The sequence below is a fragment of the Oryzias latipes genome, chromosome 8 (genome assembly GCF_053564925.1).
Source record: "Oryzias latipes strain Hd-rR chromosome 8, Olatipes_Hd-rR_3.1".
NCBI lineage: Eukaryota > Metazoa > Chordata > Actinopteri > Beloniformes > Adrianichthyidae > Oryzias > Oryzias latipes.
In genome coordinates this window covers 7,140,041-7,163,506 of record NC_136244.1, presented here as the reverse complement: position 1 = coordinate 7,163,506, position 23,466 = coordinate 7,140,041, and the positions used below count along the sequence as shown (strand labels likewise).

The window sequence follows — 23,466 nt, the reverse complement described above, 5'->3', positions numbered from 1 at the left end:
CAACTGAGAGGATACAGCGGCCCTGCGTGTGTGACAAGGTAACTGCATGTCATCGAGTTTTTTTATTTGTTTAATATGTACAGATCCTACTACAGTCATCAATAAAAAAAGGTCAGCAATCAGCAGATGTTAGGGTCTAGAAAAATCATCAAAGATGAGAAAAAATCTCGTAAATTTACGAGATTAAAGTCAAAGTGAGCATACAGAGGAGCAAGTGAACGCCGCGCAGCAGCAGATCGACTAATCTTAATTGAACAGGTGAGCTGAATGTTTATTGACAACGTTCCAAATGTTTGGAAGCTCATTTGTTTGATTTACGATTTATTAACATTTTATTTATTGACAGGTCTTTTGCAGAATCTCTGCAACCGTTGATGAAGCCATCGGTGTCCCTGCAGCTGTCCACTTCAATCCTTTCTTCCTCCACCAAAGACAAGATCTCTATGGTTCTGTATCTTGCAATTGTTCAATAAAAAAAAAAAGACAAGATCTCTACGTCTGTGTGATACTTAAGTCTGAGAGGAGCACTTTTTGACATTGTGAACGTTCTAATGCTGATATGACAGACTATTTTAATTCCTCTTTATTTTTTTATGTTAAAACGGGACGTGTAATCTGGAGGAGGGGGCGTATGTAACACTGCTTACTTCCGCATTGGTGTTCGGTTGACAGATTGATGACGTAATGAGACGAATGAACTTTAGACTTTTTGTGAATGAAAAGGAAAATAAAGGCTGCAGTGGTCCTCTACACCCAAACGTGTCTCTGAGCTCCTTATTTTACATATGAAACTCCCCTTTACCGACACCGAACCCTGGAAAGACGGCTCCACTTATAACAATCAGATTTTGAGTCATCAAAAGGTTCCGAATCTCTTTGTTTTTTAAACCTATCCGGAAATAAAGCTTCCCGAAAGGCTCCACATATTTCATCTTCAAGTTAGGCTCCGATTAACGGAAAACTTTGGTGTTTTTCCTCGTTAATCTATGACTTTTTTCTCGTAAATTTACGAGCAAAAACTCCTAAAGGTTTGACTTAAAATCTTGTAATTTAACAGTTATGGCTTTCTTTTTCGTATATTAACGACATAAAAGTCGTGATTAATTTTTTTTTCTCCGTCGTAGAAATGATATTAACATAATACAGAAAAAAATACAACGAGCTAAAATGTCTGTAATTAATTTATCGTGATTAGCGCGTTAATTTGACACCCCTAGGAATAAGTACTTTCAGAAATTGTTAAACGTGAAAAAAACAGGAAACAAAATTACTGAAATGTAAAAAGAAAAAAGGAAACAGAAAAGTATGAAACACTATCAGAGTTAAAATAACTTTTTAATGCAGAAATCTATGGTTTCTTTTTTTAAATATTTTTTTTTTTATAATTCCAATTTCCAACCTTTTTATGAATCCTATTTTGGACAAAAAAACTGAAAAATTAGTCAAAAAATCTAAAAAATGACTTTCTTTTGAAAAATTAAAATCCAAATAATTGTACAAAATGCGCTATTGAAGATGGATTTAGAAGACACATGATGATTTGTAAAAGGAAAATAAAAATAATTTAGTAAAAAAAGTACTTGCAAACAAATATTTTTCATGAAAATTCTGGGGATTAAAAGTAGATTTCTTACTTAATATTACTTAGACTTTAATTGTTTCCTAAAAGGCTTTGCCTTCTTTAGCAATTTAGATTCCTCAAGGTGATGTTAGATTCAAACTAATGTTACACCTAAATGAAATACTGTTTAAATGAAAAAAACTTTGGCTTTGGCTGCTCAATGTGAATAAAAGATAAACATTTCTTTCTGGAAAAATAAATGAATCTCTTTAAAGCTCCAGAATGTTTGCAGTTTTCTCACAAACTGGACATTTCATTCAGACTTTCCAGAGCTTCTTCTTTATTGTACTTTCTCCATTCAGATGGAATCCCCCCCCCACCCTGAAACTTCAGTTTATAATAATCCTCTAGTTCCTTCTGAAAGCGACAAACAAACCATTTCCAGTATTGCAGATTAGATCCATGCGCAGTAATGCTCCATGATGCACATTTTCCTCCTGCAGTTTGATACTGTTTAAAAGGAATGCTCTTCTCTGATTCATGGCTGGGATAGAAGCTTCTATCACTCGCAACTAATGTGGTGCAGAAATCACTAACTAGGTCCACTGTGTGTCTGTGAGTCTGAAAACCTGAGACTCCAGCTGGTCGGTGAAAAGGAACACTGTGTTTTTCTGTACTGTGGTCTTTGATGGTGTTGGTGCAAACAGCTGCACAGAATGGACATCGTTTCCAGCAGCAGTTACACAGCTGCTCAATGAGGATTCCATCAGGTTTCTGTCTGTATTTCATCACCTCATCCACAGAAAGCTCCTTCATTTTCTCAGTGATGGTTTGAAGACCTTTTTCTATCTCTTCTCTTAAAATATCTAAGTCATTTACATCAGTGAAGTTCTGACATGAAATGGTATCCAGTGTCAGCTTACAGCTCAGTAAACTGGAGAACTCCTTCATCCACATGTTTATCTCTCCTTTTTCAGTTTTGAACTTCTCTGTTGCTTCAAAGAAACTTTGACTGATGAGCTTCTGGATGTCATCTACATTTTTCTGGAGGATTTTCAGAGCTTTATCTTTGTTTTCCACAAAAATGTACATCTTTACTTGTTCTCTTATAAAATCCTCTACTTGCTCTCTTGGATTTCTGATGTAGGTGATGCACTTGTTGAAGTCTTCCTTCTCTGCCAGATCCCTTAGCACATGTTTCTCCAGATTCAGCCTGTTTCCATTGAATGCTGGGACATTACTCATGAGTTCTCCAGCAAGGTCAACAGCAGTCTGGTTACAGACAGCCTCAACAGCAGAGACCTTCAGATTCTCGCAGATGATTTCTCCAAACACCTCAACAGACGAGCTTCTTTTACAGAAACTACTGAAAATGCTAAAATATTCCTTTTTCTTTTTGTTCAAGTAGGTCAAAGCATCATTGTTGTCTTTGTATTGTTTGTGAGACTGTAAAATCCAACCAGCTGGAATGTGGAATACAAACAGCAGAAGATCAACTGTAAACTCCTTCTTAAAGGTAATTTTCATCTTTGATTCCAATTCTGTCACATTTTTTTGAACAGTTTTAGCCACTTCATGCAGGTAAGTTGATGTGTAGCCTGTTGTTGCTACAGGTTTGCTCTGAATGATCTTCAGTGATTTTTGTTGAACATCTTCAATGAAAGAACGGATCTGTTCCTGATCTTCATGCGACAAAGGTTCAGATTTAAGGTTTATTTTCTCTCCTAATTTATTCCATGCCGCTTTGAATTTTTGGGACATTTTTAAGTTAATATAATCAGAATAATCACCATTTCCTGGCAGTCTTTTGTATTTTTCAGTGTTTATCAGTTTATCACATAGAGTCCATTCAAAACCAAGGCTTTGAAGGACATTGAACTGATCTTCTTCCAGGTGTATGTCCTCAATGGGTTTTATACCTGAAGTTAATTCTTTAACCCAGTGACTCCAAACAGAGTCAAACTGCTTTTTAAGTTCCTCTTCTTTTGTGGTTTCTCTTAACTCGTGAGCGAGATTTTTGCTTTTTTGCAGCAGTTGGTTCTCAAAATCTGTTTTCTTCTCTTCAAGGTTTTTACAGGCTGTCGTCTGCTGAATGACTTCATCCAGTTTTCTTTGAAGTCCTGTCAGAAGCTCCTGATAAAATTCTTTGATTTTGTTTTCAAATTGTCCACACCACTGGACCAACAGTACTTTGTCTGTGTCCTTCTCAAAGTAATCTGTGATTTCTGTCTTGATTTCTTCATATTTTCTGCTCATTCTTGTAGAAATGTCACTGAGTTCAATATTGTTAAGTTTTCCATTTTCTATTTGTGGATGAAGTTGATTCTGAATGGTCAGCATCTCACTCCTCAGAGTCCAAGTCCAGCTTCCGTACTGGGCCTCAAGTTTTCTGTACACTGAAATTTCTTGAGTGTTTTTGAAGCTGAAAACAAAGTTTTCATTCATTAGAGCGTTCCAAAGGTCCTGAATTTTGCTGCTGAAATGTGAGAGTTTGATTCCATCAGACTCTGAAGCTTTAGACAGGATGATGCTTTTCAGTTCTTGGACGCTCTCACTGTAACCTGGATTTGGAGGAGCCATTGGTGGACTTCCCTCCCACAGCTGGGCAAAGTATTTCACATCTTTTCGCACATCAAATGCAATAATATCACTGAAACATTCAGCTTCACACCCTTCCTCTTTGGCGGCTAGTTGAGCCATCTTGTCCAGTTTCTCCTGCAGTCGTCTCCTTCCGTCCATGTTTTTCTCTACAGCTGTGACATCTGTAACATTCTGGTGAACAAACACACAACTTGGAGAAAGCTGAACTTTCTTCATCCTCATGAAAGCCTGAACAACAATCTGAAGCAGGTTATGCATCTCAGCTGGATTCTCACCAAAGATGTTGATCAGCGTCATGTTTCCCAAACCAACAACAAATGTTGCCAGTTGATTGTCGTGGTGAAGAGTGTTTGGACCTTCCAGTTCAAGAGCTCTTAGTCCTTCAGTGTCCACGACTAGAACATAGTCAAACTTGAATTCTTTCTTGATTTCCTCTGATAATTTGACCAGCTGCATGTATGCACCCTTGGTGCACCTGCCTGAACTCACAGCAAACTGCAGTCCAAACATGGCATTCAGCATTGTTGACTTTCCACTGCTTTGAACGCCCAAAACTGACAACACAAAAACTTTCTGGTCACCCAGTTTCTTGATGACTTCCTGTAAAAGACCAGAGATCCAAGTTAAAGGCAGGTGAACTGCATCACCATCCATCAACTCCATAGGATGTCCAGAAATCATCAGATCTGCAGCCAGCTCAGGGTATTTATCCCAATCAGTGTGTGTGCAGTGTGTTTGTTTCTCTAGAGATTGATGGGCTTCATAGATCTGGGCCATTTCTCTGAAGATGTGCTCCAAACCAAAGTTTGCTGCCTGCAGTTTCTTTGATATTTCTTCAAGTTCAGCTTGTTTGGATTTTAACTGATCAAATTCGTCATGTTTCTTCTTTAAATCCAAGACCTCTGACCACTTTTCATCATAGATTTTGAGAATTGCAGAGAGATCCTTTGAGGAGAGTTCATCTATCAGGATCTGAGTCCATTTCAGGAAGTATTCTTTATCTTTCTGTTCCAAACACATGAGGCTGTCAGTGAATGATTTCATCAGTTCACTACAGGAAGCAGCACATTGTTTCTGCCGGATTTGCATCAGTTGCTGATCTTTCTGACTTTTTTCTTCCTCAATGTTTCCTCTGAGGCAGAATGTTTCTTTTTTTGTTCTGCACCACTCATGCCAAAGTTGACCTTGACAAGGAAGAAAAGTATCTTTGATACTGCAAACATCCATGTCCTGAATCAGCTTTACTATGTTCATGGCAGCAGATTTTCCATTTTGACAGACTGGGTCATCTTCATCCACTCTGACTCCAGGAATCTTGGACATCAACTCAAGCTTGAAGGATTTGTTTGATCCAGACAAAATCTGTCTAATGATTCCTTTAAGTTCCTCAGAAATATCAGATTGACTTCTGTCTTTCAGTCCTACTTTGTATTTTTGTGGTTTTATCTCAACAGCACCACAGTCGTTATTAGCAGTGAGAACAATCAGAGGATTTGGAGATCCAAAAAGGGTGGAAACGACTTTAGAACTTTCTTGACCTTTTTCCACAGCTGGTACAAGAACAACTAAGACTGAAGACATTTCCGTCAGTATTTCTCGTTGTTTTTCCATCAACAGAGAATCTCCATGAAGATTACAGAAGGCAATGCAGTCAGAGAATGAATCATTGTCTTTTCCAGCAGGACAGTACCAGGCAATCTCTACAACCCCATCCATCAAATGGCGAGATTTGGTGTTTCTTTGACAGTTTCTGTGGAAGAAGGTGCTGTGACGGTCGTTGATCAAAGTGTTCATGAGCTGAGATTTGGACTGAGACAGTGAACCCAGACGGAAGAAAGACACCACTGGAGTTTCAGCTTTGCAGATTGGCAGACTCTTGATGGTGACGGTCTTTGAATTATCTTTGATTTCAGTTTTCTTCCAGGTTTTCTTTATTTGTCTGAATGTCCACAGAGGACACTCAATATCTGCTGCACCAAGATCAGGAACAAGCAGAGGTAAGGCGTATTGACACTGTGACAACGTTGTGATCATGTTTTGCTTCAGGAAATTGTCTGAGCAGTGAAATACAACCATCTGAACATCCATGGGGTGGACAAGATCCTGTTTGGACTGATTAGAATCTACATTGCTTCTAAATAAAGCATAGATGTCATCATCATCTGTGCTAACAGTCTCAGAAACAGAGAGAGACTGTGAATTCCCCTCAGAACTATCTGGTTGAACAGGGATGTATCTGGCTCTGTAATCTAAAGCCATCAACCTCTGAAGAAAAGCTTGAGCTACATCTTTTTCAGGTGTGTCAGTGATCGGTTTCAAAGGAGGACCAATCTTGAGAAAATCTGCTGGTGAAAACTTCTGATGTCGTCTGTCCTGAAGTCTGTTGAACAGGGCTTCAATTTCTTTTTGATGGTTCCTTTGGTGGTTTTCTTCATTAAAAGTCCTTTGTTGCTAATTTGATGAAGAAAAAACATGTTGAAATTATAATAAGAATAATACTCTATTGGTTTAATCTATAGAACAAATGCTTTTCAATCTTTGTTCATAAAAAAATGCCACTTATGCATAGTTGTAAAAATTTTCTTTCATTGGGAATTGTTCAAGAAATTAAGTATAAAAAGCATTAAATTAAAATAAAGAGATTAACAAATTCTTGCAACAGAAAAAAAATCAAAAAGAAGAAACTGCAGTTGATAGAGAAGAGAATAAAAATCTTTCTGAACTTTTTGATTGTTGTCTGACCTTTGCTGTGTTTCCACTTCTTACCACATTAGAGAAACCTGCAGAACCAGAATAAATGATCAGTTTTAACACACTCAGTGATTTCTAACTGAGAAACACAGCAACCTGCCTGCAGCCACCGCCCGCTTGCGCCCAAAAGGGACCGACCAAGGAATCCCTGCCTCAATCCTAGCCAAATGCGCCCCCCACCGCCCAAGCAACCAGAGCCCCGCAGCCGGGAGAACGCCAGGCCCGGCACCCCCAGCCCCCCAAACCTGATGATAATTAATCATCATTAATTAACGGAAAATTAACTGACTTGGTGAGTTAAATATGGCAGATCACGTTTATATTTTGTAAGACACACAAAAATGAGACTTCTCCAGTACCGATATCAGAATCATGGAGGTCAGATCTTACTGATACTGCGGTCTTGAAGAATGTTGCCCCAGAGCTTGTTCAATACCGGGGCTCGGTACCCATCCCTAGTTACCTGTGCACTGTGTGCATATAGCAGACTGATTGAGACCCATTGTAAATAACCTTTGTGCTGTGTAGTGAGTTCTGTGAAGAATCTTATACTGAATAACTTGCAGATTTGGACTTTTAGTCATATTAAAGGCATTCAGACAGATCTGTAGCCAAAATTGATGGCTAGAATTCAACGATAGGTCAGACTCCCATTTTGCCATAGGTACTTGTCTTCTGTGTCTTCTGTGTAAGATATCAGTTTGTACATTTTGGAGGTAAGCTTTTGATTCTTAAGGTCAATGAAATGTGTTACTGTTGGAGGAAGTTCTAGATCTATTTAGGTCAAGCTTTGTTTAGTACTTATAATTAATTTGAGTTGTGGGTATTCTATTATTCTTTACAAATTTCATAAATTGAGGATAACGTTGGGAGGGGCATAAACGTTCTATTCTGAAGTAAATGCTGAAACTGTTGGATCACTTTGTTCTTCCATCAAGTAAAGTGAATCACGTTTTTGTTTAGTAAGATGTCAGGGTTGTTCCAGATGGAGGTGAGTTTGCATGGAAATATTGCGCAGTTGTTTTTTTTTTTTTGAAAATCCCACCTGGCCGTTAGACATGAGCTGATGTTTAAAAAACAGAAAGGTGTTTCTCCAATAAACAAAATTAAGCAAATAAGAATATTTACCACGAGTCACCAGAAATGGCAGCACTGAAGAAACGCAAGATAGTAAGCGAATGTAGAAGATTTCAAACACGGTGGGAAAATGAATATTTCTTCATGGAAATCAACGGAAAGTGTGTCTGTTTGATTTGCACTGAAGATGTTGCCGTGATGAAAGAGTATAATGTTCGTCGGCACGCATTTAAAAAGATTTGCCCAACTTTAGGCAACCTTCCGAGAAAGCAATTATCGTTCAACGAGACACAGGTGCTGCAGCCGCGCGCGCAGCCAAGCTCGCTGTTGCGGCATTGAGTTCCACCGGAAGCGCTGCGTATAGTACGGTCACTACATCAGAGCAGCTACGCTTCGTACACAGGTGCTGAACGAGCACACAAATTCAACCAAATGGCAGCTTGCCTGCAAGCTCAACAACAGTTTTTTCCCCCATCGCGGTGAGTCAACACCCGCCGTCCATCCAGGCCTGCTTCACTATTTTCCTCGTGTAATTAGCAGCGTTACACCAGGGTTTCCGCCTAGCCACAGGGGTTGCAAGCCAGTAACTTCTGTGCCGGTCCCAAGCCCGGATAAATAGAGAGGGTTGCGTCAGGAAGGGCATCCGGCGTAAAAATTGCCAAAATAACCATGCGAATCATCCACAACACTTTAGACATACCGGATCGGTCGAGGCCCGGGTTAACAACGACCGCCACCGATGCTGTTAACCTACAGGGTGTCGGTGGAAATTTGACTACTGTTGGTGGAAGAAAGAGGGGAGGCAGAAGGGTACGTTGCCAGAGAGAGAAGGGAAAAGGCAGGAACATAGGTTTGAGAATAGGGACTCTTAACGTTGGCACAATGACAGGGAAAGGCAGAGAGCTGGCAGACATGATGGAGAGAAGGAAGGTAGATGTACTGTGTGTGCAGGAGACAAGGTGGAAGGGCAGCAAGGCACGTAGTATTGGAGGAGGATACAAACTTTTCTATCATGGTGTTGATAGGAAGAGAAACGGGGTAGGAGTGATTCTGAAGGGGGAGTTTGTAAACAGTGTTCTAGAGGTGAAAAGAGTCTCAGACAGGATGATGAGCCTAAAGTTAGAAATTGAAGGGGTGATGGTGAATGTAGTCAGTGGGTATGCGCCACAGGTTGGCTGTGAGTTAGAAGTGAAGGAGAGATTCTGGAGTGAGTTGGATGAGGTCATAGAGAGTTTTCCCAGAGGAGAGAGAGTTGTTATTGGAGCAGACTTTAATGGGCATGTTGGTGAGGGCAACAGAGGTGATGAGGAGGTGATGGGCAGGTTTGGTGTGAAGGAAAGGAATCTGGAGGGACAGATGGTGGTGGACTTTGCGAAGAGGATGGAAATGGCTGTAGTCAACACTTACTTCAAGAAGAGAGAGGAACATAGAGTGACGTACAGAAGTGGAGGTAGGAGTACTCAGGTGGACTACATCCTATGTAGACGAGGTCATTTGAGAGAGGTTAATGACTGCAAAGTGGTGGTAGGAGAGAGTGTAGCCAGACAGCACCGCATGGTGGTGTGTAAGATGACTCTGGAGGTCAGGAAGAAGAAGATAGGGAAAACAGAAAAGAAGACCAAGTGGTGGAAGCTACAGAATGAAGAAACTTGTGAGGAATTTAGGCAGAAGTTGAGGCAGGTCCTGGGTGGTCAGGATGAGCTTCCAGAGGACTGGGAAACTACAGCAGAGATTATCAGGGAAACAGGTAGGAAGGTGCTAGGTGTGTCATCTGGAAAGAGGAAAGACGGTAAAGAGACTTGGTGGTGGAATGAGGAAGTACAGGAATGCGTCCAGAGGAAGAGGTTGGCTAAAAGGAAGTGGGATGTAGAAAGGACTGAGGAAGGTAGACAGGAGTACAAGGAAGCGCAGCGTAGAGTGAAGAGAGAGGTGGCAAAGGCCAAAGAGAAAGCTTACGATGAGCTTTATGACAGGTTAGACACAAAGGAAGGAGAGAAGGACTTGTACAGGCTAGCCAGACAGAGAGACAGAGATGGGAAGGACGTGCAACAGATAAGGGTGATTAAGGACAGAGACGGAAAGGTGCTAACAACCCAAGAGAGTGTACAGAAAAGATGGAAGGAGTATTTTGAGGAGCTGATGAACGAGGAAAATGACAGGGAAAGAAGGGAGGAAGATGTGGTTGTTGTGGAGCAGGAAGTAGCAGAGATTGGAAAGGATGAGGTTAGGAAGGCTCTGAAAAGGATGAAGAGCGGAAAAGCCGTTGGTCCTGATGACGTACCTGTGGAGGTATGGAAGTGCCTAGGAGAGACAGCAGTGGAATTTCTAACAAGGTTGTTCAATAGGATTTTAGAGAGTGAGAAGATGCCTGAGGAATGGAGGAGAAGCGTTCTGGTCCCGATCTTTAAAAACAAGGGTGACATGCAGAACTGCAGCAACTATAGAGTAATAAAGTTGATGAGCCACACAATGAAGCTGTGGGAAAGAGTAGTGGAAGCCAGGCTTAGGAAGAAGGTGGAGATTTGTGAGCAGCAGTATGGTTTCATGCCCCGTAAGAGCACCACTGATGCCATTTTTGCTTTGAGAATGTTGATGGAAAAGTACAGAGAAGGTCAGAAGGAGCTGCATTGTGTGTTCGTAGATTTAGAGAAGGCGTATGACAGGGTGCCGAGGGAGGAGCTGTGGTACTGTATGAGGTCGTCTGGAGTGGCAGAGAAGTATGTCAGAGTAGTTCAGGACATGTATGAGAGAAGTATGACGGTGGTGAGATGTGCTGTAGGTCAGACAGAGGAGTTCAAGGTGGAGGTGGGACTACACCAAGGATCAGCTTTGAGTCCTTTTTTGTTTGCTATGCTGATGGACAGGCTGACAGACGAGGTAAGACAGGAATCTCCCTGGACAATGATGTTTGCGGATGACATTGTAATTTGCAGTGAGAGTAGAGAGCAGGTGGAGGAACAGCTAGAGAGGTGGAGGTTTGCTCTGGAAAGAAGAGGTATGAAGGTCAGTCGTAGTAAGACAGAATACATGTGTCTGAACGAGAGGGATCAAGGTAGAAGCGTTAGGTTACAGGGGACTGAGGTGAAGAAGGTGCAGGAGTTTAAGTACTTGGGGTCAACAGTTCAGTGTGATGGGGATTGTGGAAAAGAGGTGAAGAGGCGAGTGCAGGCAGGTTGGAGCGGTTGGAGGAAAGTGTCAGGAGTGTTGTGTGACAGAAGAGTGTCAGCAAGACTCAAAGGAAAGGTGTACAAGACAGTGGTGAGACCAGCTCTGCTCTATGGGTTAGAGACGGTAGCAGTGAGACAGAGACAAGAGGCTGAGATGGAGGTAGCAGAGATGAAGATGTTGAGGTTCTCCTTAGGAGTGACCAGGTTAGACAGGATAAGGAACGAGTACATCAGAGGGACGGCTCATGTTGCCTGTGTTAGCGACAAAGTCAGAGAAGCCAGACTGAGATGGTTTGGACATGTTCAGAGGAGGGATAGTGGATATATTGGTAGAAGGATGTTGGAGATGGAGCTGCCTGGCAGGAGGGCCAGAGGACGGCCACAGAGGAGATACATGGATGTCTTAACAGAGGACATGAAGTTGGTTAACGTTAGGGTAGAAGATGTTCATGATAGAGTGAGGTGGAAAAGGATGATTCGCTGTGGCGACCCCTGATGGGAAAAGCCGAAAGAGAAAGAAGACACCAGGGTTTCCGCCTGCCTGTCTCTCCTAATGACGGCCTTCACGTCTCCCCACAGGCTTCATAAGAGCATAGGGCACAGGCTTAAAGTAAAGGAAGCTCCTATGAGCTGTCTCCATCTGACACCTACAAGGATGCTGTTCGCAAGGCCATGTTTGCATGCTTCACAGTGATTGAGTGAACCTAAAAGGTGAAGAAAATGCATTCTGAACTGTGAGAAAGTATTCCCTTTATGTAAAAAAGAACTTCTTGTTTTTTTCTTTATGGAATTTTTTTTCATGATTGCATATTTTGTCACAGAGTGTAATTGTAAAATGAAGCTTTTTAAATTGTGTAATGTTAAAATTGTCCTCGTTGGTCACCCATAAGCCCTTTTTTTTGGTCTACTTTTCTGAGAAAACAGTCGACTCTTTATAATCTACAAAATCGTGCGCTCTGCCAGTCAACCACACTAACGGCTACGTATGTAAAGATCTGCTGGCTTCAGCTGCTCAATAAACCCGTTCTGAACTCCCTGTTTGGAATGAGGTTTCATTGTCTGAATGAATGTTTCATTTTGATGTGTGCTTGTTTTATGTGGCACAGATCAACATCACTGCTCCCACTGAGAGCAATGTTCTTCACATTATAGGTGAGTTAGAAATACAGTTATCATGTGTCAATATGTCACCTCTTGTGTGCGGCCCGGGCCTTTGCTCATTTTTCTGTATTTGGCCCTCACCAAAAAAAACTTTGGAGACCCCTGATCTAGGTTATCACAGAGAGTGTGCTATCTATCTAGCCAAGACTCATCTAAAACATCAGCTTTAAGCCATTTTAAGACATAAAGTAATCTGTTTTGCGGAACAGTAATCCTGGAAGTTAAGTAGGCCTAAACCTCCATTGTCTTTAGATTTTTTAATAGTTTTCCAACTGATCCGTGGTGGTTTACCTTTCCATAGGAATTGGGAGGTGAATGAGTCTAATGATTTAAACTACGTAGTTGGAGGTTTGGAAGGAGACATTGAAAACAGTTAACTTTGGGAAGAATAATCTTTTTAACCCTTGTGCAATCTTAGATGACCCCGACCTTACATTGACATGTTATCCCTACCATGACAAAGGTGGATAAAGGTGGAAAGATTTCATGTAATCCATGGACACCAGTGAGGTTCACAAATCATTGAAGAAAAAAGGTTCAGAGCACTGTCTAGTGGGTCTAGATGACCCAACTCCCAATGTTAAAGTGCCTAGGATAGCACAAGGGTTAAGGAGTGAGGTGTGGTTTGGGTGAATAGATCACAAAGCCTAGAGGAAATATTTATATCTAAGTAGTTTATGTTGCCTGTTTGTTATTTAATGGATGATGGGTTTGGATAATTACAATTAATTGGCAGAATTGTGCTTTTAGACCAATTTATGGAGTGTTCCGAAACCAAGGAAAATGTATTAAATAGGGAGATGGTTTTGCAAATGGCAGATTGTGAATTTGGAGTAACTAATAAAACATCATCTGCATAAAGACTTGTTTTATGTTCTAGTCTGAATATCTTAAATATCTTGGCTTTGCCTAATTGCAGCAGCTAGAGGTTCAATACAGAGTGTAAATAATTGAACATTTTTATAATGAGACATTTTTCTTTTTATTGTTCAGGGATAAACTGATCACTTTCATGTTTTCTTCCATCCTCTTTCAATTATGGAGATATTTTCTCTCAGTGGTGTTTGATATTTTATTCTTTATTCATCTCAATTTGCCTTTAAACTGCTATTTTGTGATCTTCAATTTTAACTTTATCACTGATGAAGAGAACAGATTTTTCTCCCCCCGACATCATCAATACAGACTGTTTCTGCTAACAACAAATTCATACTTTTTCATTTCCTGTTCTGTGACTTAAAGATGTTAGTGAATTTCCATTATGACTGAAAGCTCCTTCAACTCAGCTCCAAACATTATGAAGCAGCCATTTACTTTATCATTCCAAATGAAATCTTACTTGTGACGATTCCTTCTTCAGGGAGAGCTTTGTGCTCCATCTTTTCTTTCTGCTCTTCTTTTTGTCAGCTTTCAGAAACTGCAGCATGGAAGCTTGATTTTGGAGAACAGAATTTAACATTATGACATTGAGAGTAAACTTTATTAACTTTCAATCTTCACCATGTTTAATTACCTTCACCATTTGCATCCTCAGATTCACTCTGATCTCCTCTTGGTGTTCTGTTATTGACTTCCTCTAATTACGCATTGTGCACATCTGTAAATAAAAATACACACATCATCAGGTGTTGTAAAAAAGGGGTGGGATCGGACAAGATTTCTCTTCAACCCACTCCTTGTCTGTCTCTTTTCTCTTTATTTGTCTATTTTAAATGTTTGTGTTTATTTTTTATTTGTGTTTGAAATAAAGAAACTGAAACTGAAACTTTCTGTTTCACCTTCAAAGGACATAAAAAAGTTTAAGTACAACAGTTTAACTTTATACCAATAAATAAGAAAATGGCTGAGAATTCTTAAATTTGCATAATATTACGTGAATATTTGCTTCTGGGTTTGCAAAAGACTGTTGAGAGACTTAAAAACCTTGTATTAGGAACATTTGGATTCAACATCAAAAACATTAAATTCCTTTTATGGTGTTGCTGGGTAATAAGTTCTGTCCATCTTTATGCTTCATTAGTCACCATGAAGAAAGCTGTCTGTTTTACTCATTTGTCTTCCTTTATGTTACATTTATTAAGTTGTGTTTTTCTGTAGCATGCTGGTGTCATCTCAGAGAAATGACCACGATGCTGCTGTTTGTAAAGAAAAAAAAAGATATGGAGAAGATTATTATCATTTCTCTTGTGATGCTGCTTTTGTATTAAAATGTTTTGGCCAATGTTAAAAATAATTCCTGCTTGGTTTAGCAGATACCTATTGAATTTTATGACTTCACGTTTTTTATGATTTCATATTCTTATACAATTACCGGTATGAAGCCCATTGAAATGAGATACAGACTCGAACTGAGTGGGTGGAGGAATCATTGTGAAGGAAAAACTAAAATGTAATTTTGAAAAGAAAAAAAAAAGCAATTTGAAAACAGAATTAAAAAAAAGGTAATTAAAGTCCAGAGAAACACGTATGCAGACAGATTTACAGTGATAAAATTTATCCTAACTCTGATGACAGATTTTTCCACAGAGGTCTGGCAGATTATCTCCAATGTTCTGCAAACTTGAACTATTAAGAAGAATTTCTTTTTGTTTTTGCTGAAGTTCAAAAATTTTTATTTTTATGTTGAAAAATGTTGTGGGGAAAACACTCCAAATTCTAAGCAGACTTACTGAATCTTTTTAACGTTTTGTAAAGAATGCCTCATTTTCGCTGCAAAAGCAGTCAAACGCTAACACACACACTTATAAACACAATCAAATATTCATACACACAAAAATCGATACATATACACACTTTACACACACACCCATAGACAGACACAAAAAGACAAACACACACACATTCTCCAGACATGGACCTACACACAATAGACATCAACTGACAAAGTTGTCCAAGAATGAAAACATTGTAGAAAAGTCTCAAGACCTTTACTAAAAATAATAAAAAGGTTTCAAAAAGTGTTCAAAATACTCTAATTTTTCTTATGGAAAACAGAAAAACTGAACAAAAATTGCATACACAGACATCAAGTCACAGCCAAACACATTCTGAAAACCCTTACCTTGTGCTTTGTTTCTTGTGCACCCTTGATTTTTCCAGCTCAGTCTGTGTACAATGCGGTCAAATAGATCATACAAGCTTTCCTTTAAGGCCATAATAAACTCCTCCCATCATCTGTGATAGGCTTTTCAACTTAGATTACCAGATCCTATAATTTCTAGGAAAATAAAACCTGATTCCTCAAAATCTTACAGGAATCTTACAGGAAACCAAAAGAGTAGTTTGTTGGTGGCTAAACATCTCTTTGGTTTCCCATGAATAATGAGGATTGGAAGAGGCAGCTTTTTCTGTTCAAATTACAGTTTTTTCTTCAATTGTTTACCCACATTTTCTGAAAGCATGCCTCTTATTCTCAGAATTTTACACTCACATCCAAAAAAACACAAACAATAAGCAAAACTCCAATAACAACAACAATTCTATTTCCTCTCAAAATGGGATTGTGTTTTTAAATGACACACACAAACCATCAATAGACAATTATAAGAACCAGCTGAACACTGATGTGCTCAGTGTAAACACTTTGATGAATGGAAAACTCTTCTTCATTCGTCATAATGAATTGGTTCTTGGTTCAGTGTTAGACATCTTACAGACAGTACATACATACAAAATGACATTGCATAACATGTTTATACTCTTCACACACAAATACATGGTAGAAGTTTATTTAATTTTGTTTGACTTGGGCCTTTTCTTGGTTCAGTGTTAGATTTACTACAGAGAGTTTATACATGAGTGTGTTGTAAGATATTTGATATTATTTTTATACTCTTACCTCACAATTACATGGTAGAAGTTAGTTTTATTTTTTCTGCAAAAACAATGCACACAGTGTACATTCCTTTGCCGACCAACATTAATCAATTATTGAAAATAGTTAAATTGATTAAACATTAATGATATTACTTCACTTGCTCCAAAAAAATTGATAAGTTGATTCGTGATTTTTCCTAATGTAAAATAATTTTGCACATATTTTTTACTTTTGATAATTGATCAAATTTTGCTATGAAAATTTCTGAAACAGTTATGTCTATTTTACTGATATAGTATTATTTTTTAAATCATTTCACGACTTTTATAAGTGACATAATCTGCAAATATTGCGAAAAACTGATCTGCATTTGCCATGTTGATTTGTAAAAGTTATTTTTTACATAAAAGTTAAGTAATTCATATTTGTCATGTGCTTTATTGATATTTCAGGATTCTTAATTCTGTCTGATAAAAGCTAGGAACTGGAAAATGATTAATCATGTAGTAAAATGGTTACGGTATAACAGGGTGGGATTATATAAATCAAATCAACTTTATTTATAAAATAGCGCTTCTCATGCATTTTGTGCAGCTCAAAGCGCTTTAACACTAAAAACAGAAAACACACAACATTACAGTAAAAACCCAACCCACCCTTCACCCTTCCCACTCCCCTCCGTTAAAACACATGACCCATGGCCCCCACGTACAATGAATGACTATGTAACTGTAAAAAAAAAGAAAGAAAGAAATAAACAAGTATGGCTTGGCTCTGCTGTGAGGAAACAGTATTTGGGAATCCTTTCATACCAGGTGCCAGCTTGGCCACTGGAACATTGCCACAGCGCCCACCCAGACCGGGACAACACTGGGGTTCACTTCACAACCATGAAGCTGCAAAATTAGACCCCAGCTGCCCCAGCAAGGGTGAAAAATGCAGCAACAACCACCGACCAAGCCGGCAAGCCCTGGAGGAAAAGATCCCCTCAAGAAACACTGGGGCTAAAATCATAAGATGCTAAAATTAAAAACACAAGATGTATATAATAAACATAAAATTGAGAATAAGATGCATAAAAGGAAAATGAATACATAAAATAGCCTATACTAAAACTAAAAGAATAAATTAGCAGTTAAAATCAACGAAAAGCTAAATTAAAAAGGTGGGTCTTGAGCCTCTTCTTAAAAACTTCTACAGTCTCTGCGGCCCTGAGGCTCTCCGGCAGGCTGTTCCACAGGCGAGGACCGTAATGGCAGAACGAAGCCTCACCTTAAGTTTTGGTCCTCACCTTGGGAACAACTAAGACGCCAGCACCGGAGGACCTCAAGGTCCACGAGGGCTCATATTTTAAAAGAATATAATTTAAATAAGAAGGCCCAAGACCATATTAAAAGAATTTTAAAATAAATCCTGAAACGCACAGGGAGCCAATTTGGAGTACAATTTGGAGTACAACAATAAGTTCGCTTCCTTCCACTCCTTTTCAAGCAATATTTATTAATATGTCTAATTATCCTAAGTTTGATTCGTTGTTGTATGAATGTATAACTGATGATTGTATTGCTTTTGTGTATTCTTATTTGATTGCTTGAAATAAACCATTTCAAAAAAAAAATTAAAAAAAAAACACAAAGTAGCACATACATTACATGCACAACAACAGAAGAATTTACCGTATTCAGTTACAGGACAAAAAACGAATCAAAAATCAGCACCTCATCCACATAACAAGCAATCTTTTCCATGGCCAAGCATGGCGAATCCAGCCATCAAAAGCATCAGCCTTTATATCCCCATTTGAGTCCTCCTTGGCTTTGAAGACGCGTGTGGAGATATAGCACATGCATCCCCCAAAGTTTGGAGAAGAGGGATACGCATTTGTGGATTTTTTTTCCATCTCCAGCCAGGAAAAAGTCCTCAATAGGATTAGGGAATGGAGAATATGTAGGGAGATAAACACCTATTCTCATTTTGGAAAGTCTGGATGATGGATGCTACAGTGTACCTACTCAAATTTGGCTGTACTCTTTGTCCAGCCTCCCTCATTGTCAGACCATGGTTGACCGCATGAATAACCAATGTTGCTCAGATCTCATCATAGATTATGGTCCTTGGACTTTCTCATCCTCCCCATCCTCCTCCTCTTACTCTCACTCCTCTGGCTCTGCCTCTGTTCCCACTGTCGGCATCCATTACTCCAAAAAAGATGAGCACACCTCTTGTCCTTTCATGCTAATGCCCTGATTGCTAATTGTAAAACTGTGTGACAGGTTTTTGCCATTGTGATGAGTCCGTGTGCATATTTGAATGGGAGTATGTTCCTTGTGAAAACAAGGAAGAAAAATCGTGCCAAAAGCAAAGAATTGTGTGTAGTGTTTTGAAAAAAAGAATGTTTTAGAGCTGTAATTTGAGTGTAAAGTAGGAACTATGCTTTTAGTTTAGCGGCATTGGTTCAGGGGGTTGGTGAATGAGTTACATGTTGTAGTCATTGTGTCTCATGTACCAAAATTTATGTGAGAAAAACTGGAAAAAGAAAACTATGCTGCATCCTTTCTTCTGTTGCGGTCTGGCCACAACACCTTATCAACATCACAAGAAATATTTTCCCTGGCCAAGCAGCAGGGAAAATATTGCCTAGCATGGCGAATCAAGCTTCGAAGAACCTCAGCTGCTATATCTTAATTTGCGTTCTCCATAGCTTGGAGAAGAGGTATACGCATTTGATGATTTCGGTCATACACTTTCCATCTCCAGGCAGAAAAAAATTCCTCAATGGGATTGAGGTATAGAGAATATGGAGGGAGATAAACTACTGAAAAGCGCAGGTGGGCAATGAACCAGTTAAGTACCACAGCTGCCCTGGGAAAACTTATGTTGTCCCAAATGACAAAGTATCTGAGCTGCTCTGGGCCGTCTACCTGATCTGGTGGAATGAGTGGGTTGTTTATCGTGAAATTGAGGGGTCACTATTGTGAAGCACAATCGTTATGATTACAATATTGAAATATGCAATAATATGTATAATTTCGAGTATAGAGTATTGAGCGTATGCATCAATTGTGGGACTCACTTACACATAGTTATATCGCAAATCTTTGACCCTTTCTGAAATTTGTTCAAATGCTACCCTGCAGGCCTGCTTCATCCTGAGATGATTTATGCGCAAGACACGGTCCAGTGTTGATCAGCTTACCCTATCAATATTTTGAAACATGTCATTAATTTCTATGATTTTCTTTGTATATGCCGTAATGTTATGGCATTGTTTTCCCAGGACCATGTTCATAATATCAGTTTCCCGTTCAGGAGACAGAACACATTCCCGGGCACCTTGTGTTGGTAATCTTTCAGTTCTGCCAAACAAATGGTAAAATACTGTGAATAAAATGTAGGTATACGTTTTTTTAAATTTGTGAAACATAATTTAGCCTGCCATCGGAGAGAGTCTGGCAGCCCTGCTGCACGCCAGGTCCCAGGTGGAAGAAAAACAGTGCTCTGATCTGTTTTCAAATCTTGTTTTTTTTCTGTATAAATAGACTTTTAATTTGCTGCCACTTTAACTTTATTGTATGTGCCAATCTTGACCACACATTGCTGGGCCATCCCTTCTTACCACTAACACTGGTAACTTGTGTTTTTCATAAAACACTGTAGCTTTAAACAGCCCCTGACAGCTATTTTTTGTTTGCTGTATGTAGGCAACTAAACAGGTGTTTCCTTAAGTGGCTTATATTGAAAATGAGCCTTATAAAGTCTTTCTGGCATAATGGTTCTTGCTGCTTCTGTGTCTATCTCCATTGTCAGAGATTCGTCATCTACACAAAATGCTTCTCTGTGTGGCTTGGTGCCAAATTCCTCATCTCAACTATGTACCATAAGCATCCCTAGATTTCCTTCATGACCTTCACTGACATATTTTGTAACATTATATCTTCCTGACCTGACTGTTTTCCATTTTGATTGTTGTTACCTGCTCTTTGCCCTGCACGCTCTCTTAATGTGTGCCTTTTTTCCACAACTATGGCAAACAGTGTCTTTGAAATGAGAGGCATCAGATGTGTGATTCTTTCCATTGCACCTATAATGACCTTTTTGTACTTTGTGCAGTGCTTTCACTTGCATCCTGTGAACTCCACTGTCATGATCCTCCATCTTTTTGAGCTGTTGTGTGTTCTTGTCCACCGTCTTCATGTTAAGAGCAGTTTCAAACACTCTGGTGAATGTCAGCCTATCCTGTGATAGCAGCTTTCTCTTGCAAGCCTCATTTTGAAGTTTCCGTTTTATTTTAAATATTTCAAAATCAAGAAACGATTGCCTAAAGAAATGTTGAATTGCTGTAAACTTGGATAAGCAAAAAGCTTTGTTAACATTGAAAAGTCATTTTATGCCCCAACCGAAAATGTGTTAATTCTTTTCCATGTATATATTTTGTAGAGAACAGATCGAATTGGAGAGAATTTTCTTTAAAACTATTAAGAGAATTATCCTTGTTCTCATTTACAGTATATATTTATAAATTACTGTAAATGTATTTAGGCTATAGTCAGTTTCCATGTGAACAATCGATAACAGGACAAAAAACATGACCTTTATCATTTTGCTTAACTTTTGCCAGCTGATTTTAATGACATATTTTTTTTCCAGAACTTTACATTAAACATTGGAACAAACAAACCAGAAGACTTTGGACACACTGCTACTATTATGTGAAACAGATTTTGTTTTATTAGACGCGGCTCTCAAAGAAAACACCAATGAGCCAAACATTATAATTACTTTTAGTTGCTTTATAGACATATTACTCTAAGTAGAACAGCTGGCTTTGGACAATTATTACACCAAAAAAGTATAGTAAACTGCGCATGTGCTGCACGGAGGTGTAGTGGTTAGCACTTATGCCTCACATCATGAAGGCTTTGATTTATATTTCCAGCTGGGTTTTTTCGGTGGCAGATTTGCATGTTGTCCTCCTGCATACATGGGTTTGGCTCCCTCCCACAATCCAAAGATGTCTTTCACAGGTCAAATTCTTCCTTCCTAGTTGTCTTTGGCAGGGAATGTGTGTATGTGGTTGTATGTCTCTGTATGTCTTTGCAATGGACTAACAAACAACAAACCATGGTGTACCCCACCTTCACTTTATAGTGGCTGGGAGAGGCTCCAGCAACCCCAGAACCCAAAAAGCAATTTAACAGGTTTAGAAAATGGATGGATGGAGAAAATCATTATTAAAAATTGTAATTTTCTGTTTTTATCTTTATCTTTTAATTTTGTTTTTGGCTTTCAACATTTTTTTTTTATAATAAACATTTTTGCGTTTCCAAAACACGTTTTTGCATGAGTTGTGTCACATCTCGACTTGTTCCTTTCTTTGATTTTGCTGACATTAGTTTCAGTTTAACTGACAAAGCTGGCATCAAACATCCTGCTGATTGGTCTAGATTCTAACCAATCAGGTTTTTCTGTCTGATATCGACGGTGTTTGGAGGCAGAAATGGACTTTAGTCGGTTCTGTTCGTACGGGATTCTGCCGTTTTTAACCATTCTGGGCCGTTTTTCTCAGAGTAAAACCCATTAGGAACAGCAAAGAAGCTAAAATAAAACCAAGTTTTGTATTTATTGTTTAAGATGTTTAAAATGTCTGCAGTAGAAAAAAACGTCCGAGCTCGAGCTCCGACTCCGTCCAGCAGGAAATAACACTTTTTAAGTTTGTATCTGAACTATTGTTTTATTTTAATCAATAAATGTTGAAATATTAAGAGAAAAAAACATAATTTCATGAGTAATTTGTTATAACTTTGGACAAACGTCTACGAGCTCTAAAACTTAAGACACTGAAAATCAACATAAAAGTTAAAAATGCTTCTGCTAAATACATTGTGTCTACTGTGGTGAGCCATCATTCTTTTGTTTATTATTGCTGTTAATCTAATCCCAAAAACTTGTGCTGCATAAAAAAATATGTGCTTTAAATCTTTTATTGTTTTGTTTTAACAAACACATCTTCAAGATAATCACACTCTTTACCAATAATTTGCTCCACAGGATTAACAGATCACACAGAGGCCTGTTGATTCAATGTCAGCACATAAACTTTACAGTTTATTTTAAAGTTTTAGGAGATCCTTGACCATAAATTTGCAAATCTTATTTAATAAAAATTTATCAATGCTACAAAAGAAAGAAAGACAGTGTGAACTATTGTTAAAATTATCTAAAAAAATGAAAATGTCTTCATCCAAAGAGACAAAATTGAGGGTAAAAAGATCTGGTTTGGTTTCGGAGCCTCGGTAGCAGACACCATGTTAAATAAATGTGGCAATTTAGTTAGTTAGAATCTGGACCAGTCAGCAGCTGTTCGATGGCAGCTTTGTCACGCTAAACTGAAACTAATGTATCAAAATCAAAGAAGGGAAAGAAGCGAGATGACACACAATGCATGCGAAAACCTTTTTGACTGTGGCAGTGTTGCGCTCATTTGCACTGCATCACAACTTTAACAGGAGAAAAAGTTCAAATTACCTGCTGAAATTCTTTAATCTTTTTTAAGACACAATGTATATAAGAACATGCTGGAGAAGCTGTTGGAAAAATGTAAATGAGTAATTCATATTTTTTTTTATGCATTACCTGGTAACATGATATAATCATGTTTTCAGAAGTGTGTGTGTTTCCAACTCTGTTTCACAGGAAGGTGGAGGTGAAACTCTTGGGGGGGAAACCGACTATCTTTGCATCTTCCCAGCAACAGCATGAGAACTACGTGTTATCTGTGTCTAGACCTGAATCCAAGGACGCTCTGTGTTAGTTATCCGTGAGAAAAGACTTTGCAGGTCCAAAGATGATGTGGGAGGACAGACAGACATGTTGTTATTAATCTTTTCTGATCGCGCTGCAGCTGTTCTTTGTCTGTTCCTCCTCTCTTTAGAGCACAGCGCATGTGTAACTTAGCCCAACAAACTTAAAAAAGGCGGGAGAAACAGACTATGCGCCAGAGTGGAGAGAGATTGCTGCTGGGTATTATCTCTGTTCGCTCTCCCCATATAAAGGTACCTATGGTCTGTTGTCTTTCTTTCCTTATGATGTTATTCTGATGTTGGAGGTTGTTTTAACCCAACAGAAGCAAAATGAAGTAACTCATTTATACAAACAGAATTCACTCAGGCTGTGAACGCTGAAGCTTCAGGAGCTGAAGCTGTGGTTTTCAAAGCTGCTTGTAACATCTGAAAACAATTTTGTATTATTAATTAGTATAAAAAACATAAACCTGACTAGGAAGAAATGTGGTTAAAAAGGGATTTAAGACTTACTACTCACTGAGACCAAGA

The 23,466-nt window shown here is 38.8% G+C and overlaps 1 protein-coding gene across 1 annotated transcript; it reads right to left on the bottom strand.

Moving 5' to 3' along the window:
- Window positions 1–1,318: 1,318 nt before the first annotated feature.
- On the bottom strand, window positions 1,319–15,506 carry LOC105354627 (interferon-induced very large GTPase 1-like). Its single transcript, XM_023957958.2, has 5 exons — window positions 15,380–15,506; window positions 13,832–13,915; window positions 13,658–13,749; window positions 6,905–6,942; window positions 1,319–6,613 (listed from the first exon to the last, which is right to left on the bottom strand). Exons 3-5 carry the CDS (start codon window positions 13,695–13,697, stop codon window positions 1,859–1,861), a joined length of 4,833 nt encoding a protein of 1,610 aa, XP_023813726.1. The 5' UTR covers window positions 13,698–13,749; window positions 13,832–13,915; window positions 15,380–15,506; the 3' UTR covers window positions 1,319–1,858.
- Between the last annotated feature and the right edge of the window lie 7,960 nt (window positions 15,507–23,466).